This window comes from Sander vitreus, chromosome 14 (assembly GCF_031162955.1).
Source record: "Sander vitreus isolate 19-12246 chromosome 14, sanVit1, whole genome shotgun sequence".
NCBI classification, from domain to species: domain Eukaryota; kingdom Metazoa; phylum Chordata; class Actinopteri; order Perciformes; family Percidae; genus Sander; species Sander vitreus.
Window position 1 is genome coordinate 25,173,163 of NC_135868.1, and position 24,653 is coordinate 25,197,815.

At 41.2% G+C, this 24,653-nt stretch overlaps 1 protein-coding gene across 1 annotated transcript; it reads left to right on the forward strand.

The window, feature by feature from the left end:
* The first annotated feature begins 15,924 nt into the window (after positions 1 to 15,924).
* tbxta (T-box transcription factor Ta) lies at positions 15,925 to 20,032 on the forward strand. Its single transcript, XM_078267947.1, has 8 exons — positions 15,925 to 16,109; positions 16,676 to 16,940; positions 17,375 to 17,509; positions 17,621 to 17,682; positions 17,768 to 17,829; positions 18,230 to 18,400; positions 18,963 to 19,086; positions 19,771 to 20,032. Exons 1-8 carry the CDS (start codon positions 15,925 to 15,927, stop codon positions 20,030 to 20,032), a joined length of 1,266 nt encoding a protein of 421 aa, XP_078124073.1.
* The last annotated feature ends 4,621 nt before the right edge of the window (positions 20,033 to 24,653 follow it).

Consider the following 24,653-nt stretch of genomic DNA (forward strand, 5'->3'; position numbering starts at 1 on the left):
AAATGTGCCCAATGGCTAAAACCAATTAGGGTCCCATAGGCCACGCCCACTTTGACCAATCAGTAACCTTTACAAACAAGAATCTTAAGTTTTGCGTTGATAGCAGATATGGCAAAGATATGGTCGAGATATGGCAAAGTTGGTGTTTATATACTTTGCTACACAAATTTGTTTGTGCGTAATTTGTGCAATTTTTATCCTATAAAAATTCTTTGGATAACTTTTTGTCAGGTCCATCTGAAGATGCTACCTGCCAAGTTTCGTGCAGATCGGTCGCACGGTCTAGGAGGAGTTCGGCAAAGTAGGTTTTCAATAAATCGCCATTTTTCACGCATAAAAGTCTAGGCGGAAATGGGCGTGGCCTATATCAGGAGATTCAGCTGGATCCAGGGAACGCGAAGATATATGGTTTTTGAATGTGCGATGTACAGCTTGGGAGTTATAGGGGCAAACGCGGGGTTTTTTCTGCAATAGCGCCACCTAGTGGTGCATATGAGTAATTATTTTGAATCCTTGCAATTTTCACCAGTTGTGACGTGTGCAAATTGTTGTGAGTTTTCGTGCATTCTAACCCCTTCAAAAATGCGACGAAGGATATGTACGTATGTATATACATGTATGTATGCATCTGTGTGTATGTGTATGCATGTGTTGGTAGGTAGATATACGGTGTATGTGTACGTAAACATGAATAAATAAGTGAAGCATCAAATTATTTTGTATTTAACTAAAGGATTAAAATGGAAAAAGGTGGTAGGGTCAGAAAAGTCTTTTTTTTTAAATGTCTTCCTACATGGGAATTTGTTATTTGAATCACTTACAATAATTTTGGAAGATTGTGCTGAGAACGACGAGACCGATGTCATATATTTTGATGAGTTCAGGGTTTTCCCTGCCATTTTAAGTCTAAGGTGCAGCACCTGAGCCGTTGTTTTTTTTTGCAGAACCTAAGCTGAAATGCAGCAAAACGGTGAAAAAAAACACCAAACTAACTAACTAATGATTGTAGTCATTTAACAACATTTGTCTTTAAGTTTTTTGAGTGTTATCTATTATCTGCTCTAACTTTTCCATGTTTTAGTCACAGATAAGGTGATAATAATGGTCCAAAATTATGTCAAAGTGCATTTTTTTTTTTTTTATTGAAAAACATCACATTTTTGATGAGGAAAGACCCCTAAACTCCATGCCAAATACATACACCTGAGTCTTCCACAAACTGAAACGTGTATTATCCCAAATGTTTCCAACACTGTTCAAACCCAGGGAAAGTCCGTAAGCCTGTAAATGGCGTCATATCCTCTTTGTGCATGCATCAAGCATAGTGGTTGTCTGCCAGAAGCTGTCCTAAATGTACATTTTATGCAGCTCTAAGCCACAATTTTCACAATACACTTTTGATATCTTGGCCGTTTTTTTAAACTTCATAGACGAAGGATTTTAGTGATTGGACGTGTGGATCTAAAGTTATCAGAGGAACACGCTGAGTGCAGCAGCTTGTGTGTGTGATTTTTATTCAGTGTTGTACGTCAGACCTCCAGACCTCCTGAACTGACGCTGAAGGAATCCTAACTTATTATAGTTTTAATTGTTATTATAACCTATTTAACCCATTGAGATAAAGAATCTCTTTTTCAAGGGTGACCTGGCCAAGACACAAAAAACACATAGTTACAGACAAGAGAACAAGAGGACAAAGTTAATAAAAGTGAAATAAAGCAAAGCAATTTAGATGACATCAATTCCACATAGCCTTTTTAGTAACCAGAAAAAAATATTGACAATAACATCTTAAAGAGTCTGCCTCCCTTTCTTTCATTTTGGATTTAAAGCAACATCAAAGCACTTTTCCTCTTCGGTCCCCCTACAGGTTAGAAGCGGAATTGTCCATTACCGTTTCTCATGTCTCGTCCGAACTACAGATCCGCTACCCGATCTGGCAAACTTGCATAGTACGGTTATACCCGATACGCGAATGCAGAAGTGCCGTTCACCCTGTTACGAGTTGATGAACCACTGAAACGATTTTGGAAACATTATTTTAAAGGTGCTCTAAGCAATGTCATGCGTTTTTTAGGCTACAACATTTTTTGTCACATACAGCAAACATCGCCTCACTCTCCGCGAACTGCCTGCCCCCTGAACACACGGTCTGAACGCGGTCTCTGTAGACAGCCCAGGCTCCACAAACACCAACAAAAACAAACAGCGCCAACATGCTCCACCAAACATAACAGGAGGAGGAGTGGGGGTGAAGCGCGATCACGGAAGGCTTGTATCATGTGGACGCGCCGACAGAACTGTTTTGTTGTGATTAGAATTCCTAATGGGGGAGACAGATACGCACTATAGCTTTAAATGCTCATTTATGGTTTGAGATCGTCTCTGACTTATGCATAAATAAACAAAATAAACCATTTACTAAATAAACCGTTTTAAACGTGTTGGGTTTAAGCTGGAAAATACATTTGTCACAAAGCTGAAAACAAGGTGCTTCATCCCAGCTGATAAGAGAAGTTGATATTTTGGAGATACATGTTTTCACAGCACAGTGACAAATATAGTACACATAATGTATATAATGTATTCAGTAGCAAATAGCCTATAGAATACCTGTAAAAATGGGCTGATTCAAACATGCATAAATGGCATCAGAGGAATTAAGTAGAAATACATGAGTGCTTGTATGGCATTGATGTGTATAAAAGTGTGCTACAATAACAGCTGTAAATCATCATTCATAGAAAGAACACAACGATAGTAGAATGTGTGAAATATAAAAAAAACACAAAAATATGAACTATGGCCGCCATGAAATTGTAAAAATCTAAATATATGCTACACATACTGTACACACTATGTATTACTGTGAAATGCAATTATGCGCAGTTTGCTGAACTTGGCATTTTCCCCTCTTGTAGTGTCTTTCCAAGTAACCCAGGGAGACGGTTATTCTCTGCACTGATCAGACAGGTCAGGTCAAAGGTCAGGAGAGTCTCAGGACCTCCACAACAAACACTGCTCTCATGCTTTGGACCTTTTGGGGGTACTTTTGGAAGGTAGTGGGACACTGAAAAATGATATTATTGCATATATTATATGATTCATTTACACCCTTCTCTTCTATTTAAACATGCACTTCATAAAATGGAGAAAAGAGTACATGAAGGAAATAAGAGTTCGGTGAGAAACTACACATACAATCCTTACTTTTAAATGATAAAGTGTATCAAATGAAGTATTATTTTTCCAGCCGGTTTGCTGGGACTCCTCAGAGACAGATAGATAGAGAAGGATTGAGCAAGACAGAGAAGAAGGAGGGGGTTGGGGGGGGGGAGAAAAAAGAAAAAAGAAGAAACACTCCAAGATGAAGGGGCAGCAGAAGAAAAGGGGCAATTACTGTTCCTTTCTTATGGAAATGGTAATGAAGTGGGACATGGGGCTCGGGACAATAGAGGGCCACAGGCAGGTTGAGCGTCACCGTGTAAACTGCTTCCTGTTAGGGAGCCATTTAGCCCTCACTTTTACTGACTAACAAGCTATCTCCACGCCAACTACAAAGAGGCTTCCCCATCAAAGCTGGAGGCTGCTGCTGTCTGTGGAGTCCAGATAGGCTTTTCCCAGGCCAAGCCAGGCCATGTCTGTGTGTGTGTGTGTGTGTGTGTGTGTTGTTTTCCCTTTGCCGGGACGAGCGATGGCGTCTTCCTGCGTTTCACATCTTCTGAATGTTGCAGAAATTAATGCTTGCGCAAGTAATCCCCAGTGACTTTAGGCAGTGTTTCCCCTAGGTTTATACAAGACTTAGGTGCACAGAGGGTTTAGGGGGTCCTCCATTAAGAAACTGTTACGTTTTTCAATAAATAAATATGTAATTTCACGTCATTTTGGACAACCATATCTGTGTCTAAAACATGGAAAAGCTAGAGCAGATAATAGATAACACTCAAAAAACTTAAAAGACAAATCTTGCTAAAGAAGTCCAACTGCAATCATTAGATCTGAGAGAAGTCATCAGAATCAGAAAAGGTTTTATTGCCACAATAAGTTACGCTTATGACGAATTTGCCCTGGTGAAAGGTACATGCATAAACAAACAAACAAACAAACAAACAACCATATTAAACATTACATACATTTAGTTAGTTTTGATGCTCACATTGGTTTTATATTGATTCGGCTTAGGTGGTCCCCAAAATGGCTTGGGTGCTGCACCTAAGCCTTATAATGGGAGGGAAATGACTTTAGGGACATACTATAATACAATATATACAATCATTTAATAATTCAAAGCTTGCATCAGAGACGTAGGCGCGCAGTGATGTGGTTGTTATGAGGACGGGGAAGGCAGGTATACTACTGTAATGGATTTTTGAAGTTGTTTTCCTATAATGAGCGTTGACGGCTCAGAGAGAAATTCTAATAATGACTTAAAGGTGTTAACTTGGTGTATTATTACCATCGACTGCACATCTTCCACGCCTCGGCACTGACAGCTGGGAGTGATCCTCATATTGTCGTAATAAGAAATAAAATGAAAGGATAGAGCTCTGCATTTAGTGTATTCATATTTAAGTTTACTCTATATGTAACCGGGTGGTTTCAATGTGAAGAACGTTTATTTTTTTTAATTTTTTTTCAGAGACTGGGGAAGAAAACTACAGGTGCACTGCACATCTGAGGACGAATCAGGAAAATGCGTTGTTAAAATCAACTAGAACTACTTCAAATAAAACATGAGATAGCTTTAAAATAAGAGAGGAGAATCATCTCTACATTCTACATTCTTCATTCACGTTCGACGGACCGTGTGAGTGTGTTTGTTTTTGCTTTTTTTATATCTACAATTGAGGTATTTAAAAAAAAAAACTGATAGAATTTTTGTTTTATTACAGAAATTGTATGAAACTCATGACCAACATAGTCATTGTATTTCTTATGGATGGAATTATAGTGAAAATAAATGATTCCCCCCCTTTTTGATGGGGACCCATTGGACCCCTGGGGGTCCCCGGACCCCACTTTGCTAACCACTGGGCTAAAACTTATGAAACCACTGGAATAGCCTTTTAAGGGTGTGGCACTCATCCCTAACCTCATCTGCTACCACTGAAGACATTAACCTTTAAAAACAGATCACAATATATACATTCTTTAAAAAAAAAAAAAGTGACTTGATGTGTGTGAGTGTGTGGTGAGTATTTCCAGCAGCAGGACGGTGTGTGTGGGATTGAGTCAAAATAAACTACAGTGTGTGTGTGTGTGTGTGTGTGTGTGTTCATGGTAACAAAGGAACATGCCAGCCAGTGCAACAGTGTGGCTCACTGATGTGTTAAAATCATAGAAATAAAATGGATAGAAAGGACATTGAGCTGTTTGTCATGGTCATTTGACTAGTATAAAACAACTAGCAATGGATCTTTTTCACAGCAGACGTGTTGACTTGTCATAGTAGGAAAAGCCCAGCTGAAATTGAGAACCTTAACTATGGCTCAGTTCCATCAAGTGTCCCAGTAAGTTATTTCAGTGAGTCAGCACGAACAACACCAGGGCCTCTCCTAAGTGGAATGCAGCCATCATTAATGGTTTTGAATACACATGTGCTTTTCCTACTATGACATGTCAACATGTCTGCTGTGATAAAAGGTCCATTGTTGTTAGATGTCAAGTGTTAAGTTTCATTTGTTCTGTAAACTTAAAAAAAAAACAACCTTACCTTACTTTTATTTTAGAACGGAACACCTATCAATCTTCTGGGTGAAAGTCCTGTGTTTGTTTGAACCCACCCACCACCCCAACCTCCCTCCTTATAAACGTAAATATGAGTCGTAATTGCTGCTTGAACAAACAACTTACATGTGGGCGTTTTATCGGAGGACAGTCTCCAGGAGGTAGTCCATATCACCAGATGTAGACGTCTAGGGATGCAGGCTTGGACCCAGAAGTGCAGAGGTGTGGAAGCAGAGGAAGATTTAGAACAGGGGTCTTCAACGTTTTTTAGGCCAAGGACCCCTTAACTGAAAGAGAGACCTGAGCAGGGACCCCCTGCTATATACTGTATATATTGTGTAAAATGAAGTTGCATATTAAAGTGGGCCTACAATAATGTGTAGGGCGGCCTAAAAACTTTATACATACCTTTTTTTGCATAAAATACTAAGCTATTAAAATAGCCTAATAATTGTTGGCATGATTTTATAAATCACGTTTTAATGTTAAACATACATGTGGCACAGTGACACTGTCCTTAGGATGAACTGGATCTGTGGATGGCTATCTTAGTGACTACCTTACCTATAGGCCAGTAAGCCTATCATCAGTAGGGATTTACATTTGCTAATAATATGTTAGATTCATGTTAAGATTTTTTTAATTTTTGAAAAAAACTTTGCAATAATTTGGAGGGCCCCCTGCATTGACTCTGAGGACCCCCTAGCGGTCCCAGACCCCCTGTTGAAGATCCCAGATTTAGAAGATTTATTCAAATAAAACGGCTTACGACAAAGTCCTGAGGCATGCAGGCAAAAGGAGTTCAGAAACACTGAGAAAACTAAAGACTAGGGAATCAAAAACCAAAGGACCGGCGAGACGTAGTGAGTAAGAAACAATGATCTGACAACAGACAAAGGAAGCACAGAGACAAACTACAAGAGCTAACGAGAGTAGTAACAAGGGACAGGTGCCATGAGGGCTGGTGAACAGGTGAGACACATCAGGGCATGGCAGATCACAAAGGTGGGAAAATACACGAGGCAGGAAGTCAAACAAGACATGACACATGAGAAACAGAGACTACAAAATAAAACAGGAAACTAAAGCATGAAACATACACAAGGATGGAACTAGGAAAACACCCTTGGGGGGGGGGGGGGGGACAGCTGTGTGTTGAGCTAAAAGCCCTGGCAGGACTTGGGGGGGGCAGGCGAGATGAGGAGGCGGGCTGCATCTTTGTCTTTTAATGAGACCCTTTGATGTGGCTCCACTGTTAGCTGTTTGTACACCTGGGTCCCTGCGCCTGCATTCAGATTGGCTGTCTGCTGGTGGAGGGGGCGACTCGGCATATTCCAGGTAACACTTTCCAGTCAGCTGCTGCTGCTGCTGCCTGGCGTGGGAAGGCAGTAAAAGCTGCCCGGCCCCCTTTGTTTACCCCCTTGAGTTTACGGTACAGCGTCCGTCCCCCCCTACCCTCCCACCCTCCCACTCCCTTCCTATAGTCCTGCCTGGCCTCCAGACTCTGCAGACAGACACTGGCTGCCTCTCCAGAGCCCCTGGACACCCGTAGAGGTATGGCTGCATGCCGGGGCTCACAGGTAACGATGTAAAACAATCTGCATGGCTACCACGAGACGTAAGAGAGAATATGTTGTTGTGTTATGGGTGAACTGGCCCTTTAAAAAAGCTTCCATTCTGACAAGAATATTAAAACAACATCAGTGGATCCCAATCCTTTTGGCTGGAGACCACTTTAAAGAAACAATATCTGTTTACAACCACTTGTTCCGGTTGAATACTGCATTTGATATACATATTAAATCCCCCAACTTAACCAGGTAGTCTCACTGTGACTAAGAGCTCTTTTTCAAAACGTTATGCACCGCGTTGCTACCGTTTCCGTGTTAAACGACGTGTTTCCTCGGAAACGGTGTGAAACGGCGTGCAGCCCCCTGAACGTGGCCCTGCTGAAGAGGGAAAGTTGAACAGGTGTACGTCTAATGACATCACAACTAGTGGAAGCCAATCATTGTCCAATATGCAACTTACTTATTTTCAACGCAAATAAACCAGAATGTCAAAGATTCAAAATATCTAATCAAGAACTATAAATTTTATTGCTTCGGCCAGGAACGATGGCTTCAACCTTTTATTTTTTGTATCCGTTGGATAGAGCACGTACAGTCCTGTGAGTCGACTACGGCGAGGGATTGGAAGGTTGCGTCTTCCCTGACTTTTCTTTTTGTAATGTGATGCAATGTTAAGAATTATTTTGGAACTTCTTTTGTAAATGAAACCATATCGGACTCAATTTATCAATCAGAGCAGAGTAGCAGATCTTAAAACATGTCTGGATGAGATAACAACATAAATAAATGCCTGAGTATAATATTTAAAAATCTTCAACAGAAATGGGAGATTTTATACAATTTAGAAAGGGTCTTTTAACGTCCGCCATGTCATTTCCCCTTTCATGTCTTCAGCTGTCCTATAAAAATAATCTTAATCTCTAAAAAAAATAAAATAAAAGCAGGTTACTATATTGTGCATATTTTTTTAGAGGCCTGAAAGTGTAGAATTAGGCAGTAATTCTATCCTGTCCTGTAAATCATTAGATTAGATTTTTTATTGCACCTAAGAAAATGCATTATAGACTAGTAAAAAAGGAACAAGATACATACAGTATATAGTGAAAAATAAAACAGATAATGTGCAGGAGGAGCAAAAAATAAAAAATAAAAACCCATAGGGGCTTGACAGGTGGCCCTCCTGCTGTATGTAAGACATTTATTTAAAATACAAACAAAGCAGTACAAACATATGTAACACAGCTAAAGAATAGGCATAGAGTATGAATGGTGGATACATTTTGACAGAGAATAATTAGGATGTTATTAATAATAATATTAATGATTAGAATTTAGACTCGTGCAGGTTTGAATTGATTTAATTTATTTGTTTTTTTGACGGGTACAATAGCAGCACCAGAGTTAGCTTTAAGCTAATTTCCATCTGTAGTCCCTGGGCAGGAAACAGAGAATAACAGTTCTGTCAGAAGATGCCATAGACTGACTAAGAACATGACTTGGTAAACTGTCCCAACAATGATGACCTCGGAGTCTAATGGAAAGACAGTGGGATGAAGATTATGGGCTGACGTTGTGTTGTAATAATGGCTTTGGGAATTGTGTTGAAATAAAATTGGAAAACAGACTGGGAGTGACACAACATTGAATATGGGTGGGCTCGAAAATAGGGAGGACTAGGTGACTGGGATAAAGGAGTAGAACTGGAACATCTTTTGGAGAATGTTCATCATCTCGCGACTCTTGTAGGTCGACCCCCTAGGTTGACAACCACAGGTTTAGATTTCAAGAGAAACTTTGTGGATTGTGGCTGCGGTGACAGCACTAAGTGCATCAAAACAAGTAACAATGGCACCTGTAGTCAATAGCAAAGCACTTTGTTTGGCTTGTTATTAGCCATCCATATTATTGCTTGGCAACGTGACAAGCAAGTAAGACGCTGACAGTTCATTGGCCACGCATCGGAAGGTGACACGGTGCTGTGTGACCATCTCATTTTAATTGTGCATTTATAGAGAGAGGAAGTGTCAGAGGAAGAGGGTGATGAGCTCTGAAGTCACACGTCCTCTGACTCTGGGTAAATAATCTTCCTGGCTGCACCTATCATTAATCCTCTGTCTTTAACACTTACTGTTTGTCAGTGGAAACTGGCCTCGCTTCTTTTGATCTCCCCCCCCCCCCCCTGCCTATTCAACCCTCCCACTAAAAACACTCACCCACCCAGGTCAGAGCAGAGAGACTGAGGTGGTTATAAAAAGTCTTCCCCGAGGAGACAGCGGGCCCCGGTTATGATGATCCACCCAAAAGTCATGATTAATATCGGCTAATATTTGCTAATGTCTTTCGTAGCTTGGCAGCACAGACGAAGTCGATCCCTCTTCACGTCAGAAGGAGATAGTCTGAAGTGTGATCTCACGCTGCAGGGTCTACTGTTAATATGTGTGTGTGTGTGTGTGTGTGTGTGTGTGTGTGGGTGGGTGCATGTGCACACAGCTGGGGGCTGCAGTGAGGAGATTTAACTGTTTTCTCACACACTGGTGTCTGCTGACCTCAGCTGCTCATATTTACATCAGGCAACACTGATCGCTGTGGAAAAAAAAAAAAAAAAAGAGAGAGTAGGAAACAGGCAAAAACAAACCTGCAAGAAACAAAAAGTGTGTGAAATACAACTTCACTATCTAGTAGGGTGGAAAACCATGAATGAATGACAATGGTTTTCTGTGTTTGTATGTCTGTATAGTCAATTGAATTGAATTTATTTGTAGTGTCAAATCATACAGGGTTTTCCCTAGGTTTGTGGAAGACTTAGGTGCACATATTCTCCCTGGAGATTTTTTATTTATTTTTTTAATAAAGAAATTGTTGCAATTTGAAATCATTTTGGACTATTATTTATATAAACATATTATAACCATCTGTGTATACAACGTTGGAAAAACTAGAGAAGATAATAAAGACCAAATGTTGCCAAAGAAGTCCACTGGGGACCAAGTACAACCATTAGATCAGAGTCATTTAATCAAGTTATTTAGTTAGATTTGATGTTCACATTGATTTGATTGGTCCCCAAAATGGGTGCTGCGCCTAGGCCTTAAAAAAATATAAATGTGTGTTTTTAATAAGCCTTATTGAAGAAAAATGTCTGTGACTGCTTGGGACAGACAATAAAGCTAGGAGTTTTTATATGTCCAATGGAAAGAGTTTTAATGAGGATATTTCCAAAGTCTCTAATTCATTATCATTTCCTAAATGTTCTTAAGTTGGTTCTACAATACTGACATGTTTCAACTTTTATTCATTCACACCAGCTATGCTTTGCATTCAGAGTGACAGTTAGATAATAACAAATTCCTCCCAGCAGTCCTCCTGGCTGGCTCTGTCCCTGTAGTGTCAAAGCTGAGCCTGCTATCATTAGCATGCCAAAGGGCCACAGGTCTACTGTAGGGCACCTAGATGAGGGACGGTGGGGGCCGGGGGGGGGGGGGCAATTACTGTCCCCACTAATTCTTTTTATTCCTTTCAAAGGGACGGGTGATTAGAAGAGGAAAGTTTAGATTTCCTGAACTTGAAGTGGAAACGCAAAAGTGACAGACGAAGCTCAGGGCTCAATCCACATCATGGAGGGCAGGGGCCGTGTGTGTGTGTGTGTGTGTGTGTGTGTGTGTGTGTGTGTGTGTGTGTGTGTGTCTGTGTGTGTGTGTGTGTGTGTGTGTGTGTGTGTGTGTGTGTGTGTGTGCGTGTGTGTGTGTGTGTGTGTGTGTGTGTGTCGGGGACTCTTCATGTCTTTACTGGTAGGCTTACCACGCGATGTAAGTGGCTGGTGTTTCACTTGCTGCTCTTTCTTTCTGTTAAAATTAACATGAAATACAATACACATTGTATTAAAAATCTGTGGGTCATAGGTCAGGGAAAAAACATACCAACTTCTATGTAGAAAGTTCTGTACTTAAGTACAAATGTACTTCACTTGCACTTTACTCGCATATTTCCAGTTTATTCTACTTGTACTTCTTCACCACATTTCAAAGGGAAATACTGTGCTTTTTACTCCATCACATGAATCTGACAGCTATAGTTCTTCACATATTAAGATATTACATGCAAACACATGATAATTAAATGAAATAAAATGCATTGTCATAGATGAAACTGGCCAAGAGCTAGTATTAGCTCCACTAGCTACAACAGTGCAATTACTTTTTTACTTATCGTAATAATACTGTAAGTAATAATAATTACAACATGACGAAGGACTTTTACTTCTGGCATGCTTTTACACTGTGGTATTAATACTTTTACTTAAAGCAACTTAATGTAACTTTTAGAAGAAAAAACACAACACAATCTTCCTTACACAAATGAAAAGCTTAATTCATACGCAATATAATCTTGCATTGCCAGAACTAACTCCACAGTGCTGTGGCTACATCACACATACAGTCCAGGATATAGGATATAGGATACATGGTTAAACGACATTGTCTCTTACCAGTGTATCACCGTGTGTACTTTGTCCACAGCAATCCCACCAGTCGGTCCCAAAACGTCCCAGTTAGAGATTAAATGCTGTAAACATATTCTTTGTAAATCTTTACAATCATTCCCCCAGAAAGAACCAAGCAGGCCTGCCTTGTTGCACGTTCCAAATTGTCTTCAAAATTTGCCATTTTTAGCGTGTAGCTTTGCTAGCTCGGAGGCTGTATGGTCTGGTATGACCAGTAGCTCACGGTAGCTAATGTTAGCTAACGTTAGCTAACGTTAGCTGCTGCAGATATTGCTGTGTGAATGTTATTTCTGGATCACGTAGCTGGATGTTATGGCTCTTCTCTATTAGTGCTGCTGTTCCACAACATTTGAGCTTAGTCAGGTGGCTTAATGATGGCGTCTTCAAAGCAACTGACTCCAAAATGTTGGGAACTGAAGAGAAATTCAACACAATGCTATTCTGCAATTGCCTCTTGTGACATTGGTTGCAAAATCCCAATGCAACACATATACAAAACTCATGCTACTGACACATCACACACACTCTGCCTTCAATCAAAAGAAAATGTTCTAACGTGGCAACATATTAGACAATAAAGCTTTTTGAATCTTGAAGCTACATAGTCTCACTTAAAGCGAATAATCTGAGTACGTCTTCCACAACTGTCTAAGATCTAATGATAGCTTGAGACAGAGAGGCAGGAAGAGCTTTTATTTTGACATTTGCAAAATCGTTTTCAGTCTGATCTTTTATTTTTGGTTTAATTCTTTTAACAAGGGATGGATGGAGTTTACATTGTACAATTACAGACGTACACATGGCGGGTATTTTATGGGCTATTTTACTGTATTTTTTAAGACTCAACTTGTTTTGTATTTTGACAGCAACAACAGTGAGTTATTTCACTAATATCATACACAACACAGATAACGCAAAATAGGCCGCAAGATGAGAATTAAACAACAGTGTGATCAAAAGCTCCTTAAGAAAAAGCCAATAAAAATCATATAAGAGATTGCTTGCGTGTCACATTTCACATCACATCATATATATATATATATATATATATATATATATATATATATATATATATATATATATATATATATGAAATCCATCACTGAGCTGTTTGATCTTTAATATCAGGAACATTTTAGATGTATTATATAATTTTAGGCTGCTTACACCTCTGAGACTTTCTTAGTTTTGGTTTTTATCAGTAAAATTAGAGCTTGTTGTTTTTTTCTAGTAACGAGCTTATGTCATAATACATGAAAAAAATGTCTTTGTGAGAGAGTGTGTGTGTGTGTGTGTGTGTGTGTGTGTGTGTGTGTGTGTGTGTGTGTGTGTGTGCGTGCGTGAGTGTTTTTTCTTCCCAGGGCTGACTCACCCGCCTACTTGTGTTTACTTATTTAGGCCCGGCGAAGTCCTCTGGAAAATATGCATCGTTATAACTGTCCCTTTGTGAAGCACCAGACCTCTGCAATATTTCTCACCTAGGTGAGTGTGTGCCGATGCCAGAGCGAGGCCTGCCTCGGTCGGTTAACCCTCGGCTCGTCGGGCGGCAGCACTGAGCGGCCTGAGGAGAGAAAAAGCTGTGGGAAACCTCAGCCGGCTTTTTCAAGTAAACTTCACATTTCAGAGCAGACATTTGCTCACCGTGCGGGACTGCGATGCCCGTCCTGTGCCTCAGTGTGGCCTGTCGGTCCAACTGTGAGGAGGTTTTGTGTTGTCTCGTGCTTTAATAATTATCACCAGGCGACACATGACAAGCACAACACACCGCTGTTTTTGCTGCTGCAGCTACAGACCACTCATCTCTGATTTATCAAACAGGCATGATGAGTGGATAATATCTTAATTTGGAGTTCTGAGGCGGCTTCCTGTGAGTGGGACTGTCTTTCGGGGGTCAGCAGGGCCTATAGGCCCGGCCTGCAGGGGGTTATGTCGGCTTTTTTTTAAACTCTCTGTCTCTTTCTCTCTGACCCAACATTTTAAAACACACACACACACACACACACACACACACACACACACACACACACACACACACACACACACACACACACACACACACACACATACAGGGGGAAAAGGAAGAGGCTGCTGAATAATACTGGATGGAAAGGTGTGAGAGAACCCCTTTACATTTATGGCCTCTGTAGAAGTGGAGGAAGTGGTGTAGTAAAGTGGAGTCGCGCTCCAAAGCCCTCACTCAATTCCAAGTACATCACAGACAGTGGAATACCAGGCGACGGGAAGAAAGCCACACGGCTCACATGTGAAACATAAAAAAAACTTTCTCAGGATCAACGGGCACAATGTGAACGTAACAGTGAATACTGTATCGGCTCAGTATTAATACACGGTGGCCTGCAACTGGAGGAGGGAGTATTCTAGGGCTGCAAGAAACCAGGATTTTCATTGTCGATTAGTCTGTCGATTATTCTTCTCGATTACTGTAATCGATTAGTTTTTTTTGGTCTATAAAATGGCGAAAAATGTTAATCAGCGGGGTTGGGTTTTTTTTAAAGCCCACCAAGACGTCCTGAAATGTCTCGTTTTGGCCACAACTCAAAGATATTCCGTGTACTGTCACAGAGGAGAGAAGAAACTAGGAAATATTCACATTTAAGAAGCGGGAATGAGAGAGTTTTCAAACTGATTAATTGATCATCAAAATAGTTGGCGATTGATTTGATAGTTCACAACTAATGAATTATTGGATTCATCTTTGCAGCTCTCAAGTATTCTGATGTTTTCCTCAGAATGAAGCATCACCACTATGTAGAAATACTTCATTACTACATGGCACTTAGCGTCCCTGTCCAACGAAAACCATGAAATCTTAATCTGCAAAGCAGTTACTCACTCTTGTTTTGTGTTGTATATATATATACAATGTTTTCATCATTATTATTCACTAGAATGGAATAGAAAATACATGTAGTTACTTCTGTAACTTCCCTGGCTTTATCTCTTTGTGGTTCTGTTCATTTTAAAAAGAACAAACAGAGAATGGCCACTGAAAGAGCAGCGGAGTGTTATATTTCAATTTCAACTACATTTTAATTGTTAAAAGTACAACATTTCCTTCTGGCCTGTATTGGAGTAGAAATATAAAGCTGCATAGCGTGCAAATAGTGAAAATAAGCAACTTTGTTTTTGTATAAATGGACTTGAGTCATTGATGTTCCCACTACACTGAAGTGTAGCCAGTAATAATAACCATAATCTTTATTTACAGAGCACTCAAGCCAGTAAACAGCAGATTTGAGAAGTTCAGGGACTCCACAGCTTTTGTTTAGTAAGTTAATGTCTCTATTTGAATAGGAGAAATGGCCTGTGTCGAGCCCTCAGCCTCCAACTGGCCGAAATATTTAATATCAGAGGGATTCATGCAGGCCCATTATGTAAATCCAGGCATCACTTGTGGGCCGTCCACACTTTGGCACAACAGGAACACAGAGTCTGCCCTAATGGCCCATGCTCAGTAAACACAAGCCCTCTCCCATGTGGATTTGAGACAACAAAAGATTAGCACTATTTGCAAATATACAACTGAGTTCAAAGGCACGGCTCTGTGGCCTCGCTTCCCTTCTTTTGTCTCAACGCCAAGCTTTGAATGTGTTGGGCATCAAATGCAACATACTTGATTTGTAGGTATCAAAAAATATAAATCACCAAACTTCACTCCAGCAGCATGTCCTACAGCGAAGCCGTTCTTTAAAGATCTGGGAAATCTGTAAAAAAAAAAAAAAAGAGTGGAAGTTTTGGAGTGGAGTTTGGTTTGGGGGGAAATAATTTTAACTGAAAAGGTTTTATTGTTAATGTATTCATCTAAAGTTGTGTTATATTGTAGAGAGAGGTTCAGACTGGGGGCGGGGCGGCGTTTGGAGACGTCGAACCAGGTCAAAGAGGCGAGATGTGTGCGCACAAACCACGCCCCCGCATCCCCATGAGGTCCCTGGGGGCCGTTAAATGATGAGGCCTTCAGGGTTTTAGAAAGCAGTCCTAATCACTCGGGCCTTCTCTCTCTCTCTGTCAGCGGCTGTCTCTGAGTCAGTGAGCCCCCCCCCCCCCCCCCAACCCGTTTGCACCAGACCTCTTGGATTTAGATCGATCTACAAACTGCTCGGAAATATGACTTCCTCCAACAGTGACCAGCGCCTGGAGCATCTGCTCAGCGCCGTGGAGAGCGAGTTCCAAAAGGGCAGCGAGAAGGGAGACGCGTCCGAGAGGGATATTAAACTGACGCTGGATGATGCAGACTTATGGAACAAGTTTAAAGAGTTAACCAATGAGATGATTGTCACCAAAACTGGAAGGTAGGTCCCGATGAAGCAGCAGCAGCAGCAACAGCAGCCTGTGGAGAAGCCGTGGCTGCGATGGTTGTCCTTTTGCGCACAGGCCGGGCACATTTTACGCGCATTTTACGCACGGGGGTTTTCAGTGTGATGAGTTTAAATGACTTCATAAAGATGTTTTTAATTGTGATAGCCGTAAAGCAGGTTTTTATTTTGATATCTTGCAGACTCGCACATAATAGCCTACAATTTAATAATAATAAACTATTATTACTTTATTACTATTGTTTCTATATCACTTTTCCTAACAAGGTCACAAAGTGCTTTCCAGAAAAAGAAAAAAGAAAAAAACAAAACAAGAACAACACAACCAACAGCATGAAGTCAAATACAAAAAAATAAACTATAAATACACAATTGCTCTGTCTGCTCGCGAGGCCTGAGCGGCCTTTAGGTTAATATAAAAAAAAGGTTAACCTAACGAAATTTGGTTCTGTGATTGAGCTCCAATACAATGACGTGTTTAAAAACCTGAATGACAGACTTAAAACAAGTCCTCACCGATTCCGCGCTTGTTGTTTCCGCAGGAGGATGTTCCCGGTGCTCCGAGCCAGCGTCAGCGGCCTGGACCCCAACGCCATGTACTCGGTGCTGCTGGATTTCGTGGCGGCGGACAACAACCGGTGGAAATACGTGAACGGGGAGTGGGTCCCCGGTGGTAAACCGGAGCCCCAGAGCCCCAGCTGCGTCTACATCCACCCGGACTCCCCCAACTTCGGGGCGCACTGGATGAAAGCGCCCGTCTCCTTCAGCAAAGTCAAACTCTCCAATAAACTCAACGGGGGCGGACAGGTGAGGAGACTGTTAGATGGGAAGAATATCAGGAATTAGGGTGATATGAAAAGCGTTTCTGACACAAAATACAATACAATACAACAGGATGAGAAAAAAAAAACAACAACCTGGAAGATATATTCATTTAAAGAGGCTATTTAATGTTAAATTAGTCTTTCAACTTTACCACTGGAATATGAAATAATACACTCGTTTCCAAAATCCTTCCACTTTGTTTAGGAACTGTTGGATTTCTTTTTCCCTTTATTTTTGAAACATGGCCAAATAAGGTGGATCATTAGTATCAGGAGAAAGACAAAAAAAACAAAAAAAAACACTGGATTTATATCTCTTTACACCTCCACTTGAATCTGAGAAAAGTACTATGTACTCATTGGGTGAAATAGTCCTGCAGTTTGTTATAATGTTGGGATTTTTTCCCCTCCCCATAGATCATGCTGAATTCTCTGCACAAATACGAGCCGAGGATACACATCGTGAAGGTTGGAGGCATCCAGAAGATGATCAGCAGCCAGTCGTTCCCCGAAACACAGTTCATCGCGGTCACCGCCTACCAGAACGAAGAGGTCAGTTGCGCACGGGGGCATATATGCTCTACATGAAACATATCAACGCTCCCAAGTGAGTGTCTTGGATATTGATTGGAAACGCTAACATCTGCAATGTCCTCTCTATAGATTACTGCTCTGAAGATCAAGCACAATCCCTTCGCTAAAGCCTTCTTGGACGCTAAAGAAAGGTACAGGCCTGAAGGCTCAAATTACTCCTCAAATGACCAAGTTACTGGCGGTACGGCATCTAACATTGTTGTTTTTGATTTGCAGGAGCGACCATAAAGACATGCCCGATCACAGTGCAGACAGCCAACAGTCCGGCTACTCTCAACGTGAGTTTCATTTGTCCTTTTGTTTCTACGTTTCTGAAATGGTATAAATGGCAAAATCAGAATCAGAATCAGACTCAGAAAAGGGTTTATTGCCACAGTAGGTTACGCCTACGAGGGATTGGCCTTGGTGGTTGGTGCATACGTACACACACAAACATATTAGACATAAATAAGAAATAAACAATAAATCCAGACGCAGAAACAAATATATACAAAATAGCTGTTTAGCATAAGAGAAAGGAGGCTGAATGGGTTTAGTGCAGAATGCAAAAGATATATAACTAGTGCAATGGGCAGATGTATAGTACATTGTAGATTGCATGCTTTATATCAAGTTTTTTTTTCATACAGAGAACTGTGCTGTGTTATAAGACTTATTTTTGTTTGTTAAATTCCACAGTTGGAGGTTGGTTCCTCCCAGGCCAGAGTCCCATCTGTCCCAGCAGCAGCCCTCCTCAGTTCAGTGGCACAGCGGGCCACTCGGGCTCCTACTGCGAGCGCTACTCCAGCCTGAGGAGCCACAGAGCGGCCCCGTACCCCAGCCACTACCCCCACCGCACCTCCAGCACAAGTAAGACCCCCCCCCCACTCGGACCTTATGTAGCCTAAAAATACATACATGTATGAAAATGTATCGCGGAGGGGTGTAAATCCTAAGTTGTATCGCGATACAATATTATATCGATTCTTTGGACGACAATACGATATCTACTGATGATCTCTAACTCAGTCTGTCACGATAGGATGATTTTGGTTTCAATTCAGGGGCCCGCGGCTGATATGAGGTGATATGATATGCCCGTTTAACACAGTTACATTTAAAGCAACCCCCACCAAAAAAAAAACAACCTAAAATACGATCAGACGTCTTTATTACTGAGATCTTCCAGACAGTTAAATGAAAAACAAACTATTCTTTTTCATAAAAAGAATAAATATAAAGTGGGAATCTTACGGACGACATGTGTCGATATTTTCACCCTGTATCGATCATTTTGGATCGTGGAGGACTGGATCTGGATCGATACATCGATCCAGATCGATGTATCGTTCCACCCCTAGTGTCATGCGAGGAATGAAAACGAACGGGAGAATTTGCATTAATTTGTGGTCTGTGCCTCTTTTTTTCCCAGACAACTACATGGACAACACTTCAGGGTCTCTGCCCACTCATGACAGCTGGTCTGCTCTTCAGATCCCCAACTCCACAGGAATGGGCACTCTGTCCCACACCACCAACTCCACATCTAACTCCGGGTGAGCTTCCCAACCAGATACAGTTTAAACCAGTGCTATGAAAGCAGTGGCTGCACAAAGTCTTGTTCTACTTTTGAGTTATGTTGAGATGAGATGTTGCATCTCTTGTGTTTATTAGTTAATGTGTCAATGATGGTGGTGGAATGTAACTAAGTAGACTTAATCAAGTACTGTACTTAAGTACAAATTTGAAGGCACTTGTACTTGACTTGAGTCTTTTCTTTTCATGCCACTTTCTACTTCTACTCCGCTACATTTCAAAGGGAAATATTGTACTTTTGTACTCCACTACATTCATCTGACAGCTTTAGTTACTAGTTACTTTACAAGTTAAGATGTTTGCACACAAAAAAATGTTTTATTATAAATCAAACGACCCAACTGTAACTGTTTGGATCCTTTCCACTTTCTAAAATGTGAGGATTTTTCTGCATTGAGTACTTTTACTTTTAATACTTTAACATTTTCCTGATGATACTTTTAACTAAGTAACAATTTCAATGTAGGACTTTTACTTGTAACAGAGTCTTTTTACAGTGTGGTATTATTAGTATATTTACATATCACCTGCATCCCCCCATGCTGTCAATTAAAGGACATAAAAAGCCCCTCCAAAAAAAAAAATATATATATATAATAATAATAATAATAATAATAACCCCCTGTTGTCCCTCTGGTCCACAGTCAGTACCCCAGCCTGTGGTCAGTCACCGGCAACACCCTGACCCCTTCAGGCTCGGCCTCCGGCTCCATACCTGGAGGCTTGACCTCCCAGTTCCTGAGGGGCTCCTCCTACACGGGCCTGACCTCCTCGCTGCCCGTCTCCTCGCCCTCCTCCATGTACGACCCCAGCCTGGGCGAGGTCGGCGTCGGGGACGGGGCCCAGTTCGAGAGCTCCATCGCCAGGCTGACCGCGTCCTGGGCGCCTGTGGCTCAGAGCTACTGAGCTCAAACTGCAATTCTCTGGAGGCTTTAGGAGCGGGACTAAAGACATACAAAAAACGGTCCCGGAAGAAGACGAGATGTCACAAGACCTGCAGGGATCTCCTCTGGCTCCTGTTAGCTTAGATCACTCATTCCAGAGCCTCTAAGTTATCAAAGGTGTAAAGTTAAGCGGTAGTCACACTGAACAGTTTACGTGCAAAGACAGAACGTGCAAAGACAATCATATCCTTCCATGTTGGACACTTTCCCACATAGAATAATAAGCCTTAGAATAGCTGCATGGTCACAACTCAACGCCTCTGCTCTTAGAATTCCCAACATGCTTATTACACATTTAAAACAATGTTATTACACCTTTAGCTCCACACAGCCAAACTCAACTGAGCAATCCTTGCTATTTTTTCTTTTTAGTCTTAAATATATAAGATGAAAAAAAAAAATTGGTACTGCTAACATAAATGTGTATATGTGTGTAAATAGAATAAATTAACGTCCAGTGTTTTCCATATAAATGTGCCTTTTCTGATAATGCAATAAATGTTCCAAGATTGGACTGAGAGACACAAGTGCCTTCTGCATCCTGGCAGGTTTCTGTCAAGACCCCCCCACTCCCCTCCCATGCACAAACAAGTGTACATAACTATCTATTTGTATTTGAACTCACTGTGAGTTTTATTTATGTCATTTAATAATAAATTAAAATTGTTTGTTTTCTCAAAAACATGGTCTGCGTTTTGTCTGTTTGTCTGTCACTTAGTACCTTTTCAAATGAGTTTATCTCCAGGAATGTATTGATTCACTATTTTATTTTATTAAGATTATTATTTTGGGGCTTTTCTGCCTTTATTTGACAGGACAGCTAGGTGAGAAAGGGAGGGGAGAGAGAGAGAGAGAGAGAGAGAGAGAGAGAGGGGAGGAAGACATGCAGGAAATCGTCACAGGTCAGATTCAATCCCTGGACCTCTACGTCGAGGCATAAACCTCTCAGTATATGTGCGCCTGCTCTACACACTGAGCCAACCCGGCCACTGATTCACTATTTTATGATAAGTTTACACAGAGCTTTTAAAACGCAGAGAGAAAAATAAAGCTTAAAACGCCATGTACAATACGTACGTTAACACTGAAGCCCCATAATCTGTGAGGTCAGGCAAACAAAGGCCACTGCGGTTTAATCAACAAGAAAAACAGTAACAACATCTCTTTCTGTCCTCATCTCGAACCCCACGGGTTTAGAGTGGAGGTGCAACTCTCACGTTGCCCTTGGGCATCAAACCTCAACCATCAAACGTTTGGCCCCACATTATGAGCTTTCTTTAAATAACGGCGTCTGCACGGCCACGCTAAGTGAATGTGGCTTCTCTGACATGTAATTGAAATAACGAGGTGATGGAGAAAAGTCCAGTTCAAGAAATCTATCGAGGTTGCGTTTCCATCACCGGCACCCTTTTGTTACAATCTGCGTTGTGGTGCGACATACGGCTAACACATTCAGATCTGCATGTGAGGAAAGTCAAAGGTACTGGATACGGACCCAGAATGCTAGCACCTGGGACCGAAGAGAGTAAACTAAAGGTGCTTTCCGACCGGATAGTACTTGTACTTTTTAGAGGAAAAGTACACTTCTAAGCAGTTCTAACAACTACTCTCCCCCAAAATCTTTTTTTTCTGTTTGTATTCCCACTGGCCAAGTAGCCATAGGGACTGGTAGGAGGGGTAAGGGAGTGACGCAAGCACGGGAACGGTCTTTATAGCATCGTCACGAGACCTTAGCGCCACATACAACAACAACAACAAAGCAGCATCCCGTCCATTCTCGTAGTCATTCACATAATGTTTTGCTCAACACAGACGGGGCTTCATTATACTCGGAACAGACCCCGCCTCTGCCTGCCGCGCTGTGGACGTGTGTGTGTGTGTGTGTGTGTGTGTGTGTGTGTGTGTGTGTGTGTGTGTGTGACGGCCGCAGGACACTCTTGTGGAGTTTAACTCCAAAAAGACAGTTAACCACAGGTTCCCGTTAATCTTATGACGGACACGTGTTGTGATATTTAAACAAACGAACCGTCAACGGCGAAATAAAAGCCTCTTATTTACGAGAGCGGTCTGAGAGACCTCCAGCTCACAGCGAGGTGTCTGACCAAGACTGGCCGAGCGACGAGCTAGAGGCCGGGGCAGGCGCTTGCTGGCTGTCGATCTCACTTCATGGAGCTTCTCAACTCCGAAAACTTTGAAGCAAATTGTCAATTCGGCATCAATTTTCGCAAGACTGCCTATATTAGAAATCTAAACAGTTAATTTCTCGCCTAAAATGTTGTCAGAAGTGAATTTAATGATGAGTAAGATGGTGAAAATTGTTAAAAATGTCCCGTTGTTGGTTGTTGCTCTGTCTGCAAGTTCCGAGTTGGCAGTGGGCGTGACTTATAAGTTCGACCAATCAAGTACACCTAGGAAAAGGGAAAAGGGAAAAAACCCTGCTCTGAAGTAGGAGCTAAAAAAGTACGCTACTGCGGCCAGAGGAACTTAAAAATCCCCAAATTTTTCCTGTCGGAACACGACGAAAAAGTGTTCTAGGAACGTTTAGTTCTAAGAACTGCAAAAATCTCTCCAGTCGGAAAGCCCCTTAAGTGTGGGCATTTAGCACAAGTCAGCTTTGCGTTATTGGCAGGAACACAGTGGACGCAAACCAAACTCAGTTCAGTTGACCAACCTTTTTATTTGCACGGCATGACTTTAAACACCTTGTTAGGGTGGCAGTAGCTCAGTCAGTAGGGAGTTGGGTTGGGAACCGGAGGGTTACGGACCAAAGTACGGTGGTGGACTGGTAGCTGGAGAGGTGCCAGTTCACCTCCTGCTCGGGGCTCCTTTCCATGGGCAGCTCCCCCACTCTGACATCTCTCCATTAGTGCATGTATAGCTACTGAGCATGTGTGTGTAATTCAGGCCTGTGTAATAACAACAGAGTTGAAAGACATTGTAATTTCCCCTTGCGGGATTAATAAAGTGTACATTATTACATTATTATTATTATTATTATTATTATAATATAGAAAAGTAACGCACACCAAGGCTTGTAGCGAGGTGCGGATCACTGGGGGTAGTGAGTCTATCGGGCATTCTTGGAGAGTAGAGGTGGGAAGAAAAAAGAAAAATCAAAAATTGTATATATATTAGGAGTTTTTTGGCAACCTTTTTTAAAATTGATTAATTTCCCTAGATTCAATATTTTGTATTTATACCAATGATTCACCCAAATATTTTTTGTTTACATGGTACCGCAGACAGTGACTACATTATATGTACTACAGTACGTTTCCAGCAAAACAGAAAATCCATGTTATGAACTTAACTAAATAAATGTCAGACTGACTGACTGACGTGATGTGCATTCTTCTTAGAAAACTATTGGTTTTCAGGAATGTCTCATGGTATATTGTCTCTTGACGTGTATTATTCAACTTTTGTTTTTGTTAAAGAAGGAAAAATACGATTCCGTGTGCCGAGATGTAAAACAAACAGACTCAAGTGATCATTTATCCCAACCTCTATCAAGCAGCTGGACTCCAATACTAAATCTTAGCACAACAAAGCAAATGCAATAAATACACTTTAATTCTAACAGTCATTTTTTTAAGATGGCGTAATGTCTGTACAGTCAGATGTGTCCTTCATGTCCTAAGATGTCTTATGTATATCTAACGTTGTTTTCAGCTTGGTTTTATGTTGATTTGATGTAATTTAGAATAGTTACTCTGTGACATGTTTGTGTTGTGAAGTAACAGATTGTAGCACTATGCCCAAGACCAATTTCTCCTCGGGGACAACAAAGTGTATTCTTTCGATTTGATTCTATTCTAAGGAAAAATACAAGTACACATATAAAATCTATAAGTCATAAATATTTATATTTGGAATTACAGAACTAAAAACACATCAAATTAAATAAAAATCAACATTTGCAGTACCAAGCTCAATTGACAAGAGAAGAAAACAAAAAGGCAAAAACATCTAAAATATACAGTGAAAGTATTTTTTTTATAGTTGCTTCAACTCATATCTGAGGCCAGCTTCTTGGCCGTGCACTCATGATGTCAGTGGTGTGATGTGTGTGTGTGTGTGTGTGTGTGTGTGTGTGTGTGTGTGTCAGGCCCACAGAGGTTCGGCCCCTGAGCAGTGATGGAGTGGTCCTCACCCAGGTGCAAATGAAGGCTGGAGGGTCACGGGGGCCTCGGGCAAACAGTAATGAAGCAGCAATGTGACCTGCAGCTGGTGGGGCCGATCACAGCCGTGCAAAGGTCCCATCATAAAACGCTGACATTTCTGAAAAGCTCCACTTCGCTACCTCTGCAAATGTAGCAATTTATCTCCGTTAGCTTAAGCAAAATACAGTAGCTGTCTTTGTTTAAACTGTCAAATGAGACTTGGACTTCTGTGATCCACTACTTTTGAGGATGAAGGATATTTATTCAGATGAGCAAATTAACATTGAGTGTATTCATTTCTTCTTGGAAGAAGGCAGAAGTCCTTAATAGCAGTGGTCTCTTACTTCCATTATAATGACTTGTATACAAAATAGTACTGAGGTAAAAGTACAGAACAAAATGTACTAATACAAGTGTCAA

What these genes read in the sequence shown, in the direction of transcription:
- tbxta (XM_078267947.1), top strand. Translation starts at nt 15,925, where the DNA reads ATGACTTCCTCCAACAGTGACCAGCGCCTGGAGCATCTGCTCAGCGCC. An exon ending in TTCTTGGACGCTAAAGAAAG is followed by an intron (nt 17,683 to 17,767) that starts GTACAGGCCTGA and finishes TTTGATTTGCAG; the next exon opens with GAGCGACCATAAAGACATGC. An exon ending in ACAGTCCGGCTACTCTCAAC is followed by an intron (nt 17,830 to 18,229) that starts GTGAGTTTCATT and finishes TAAATTCCACAG; the next exon opens with TTGGAGGTTGGTTCCTCCCA.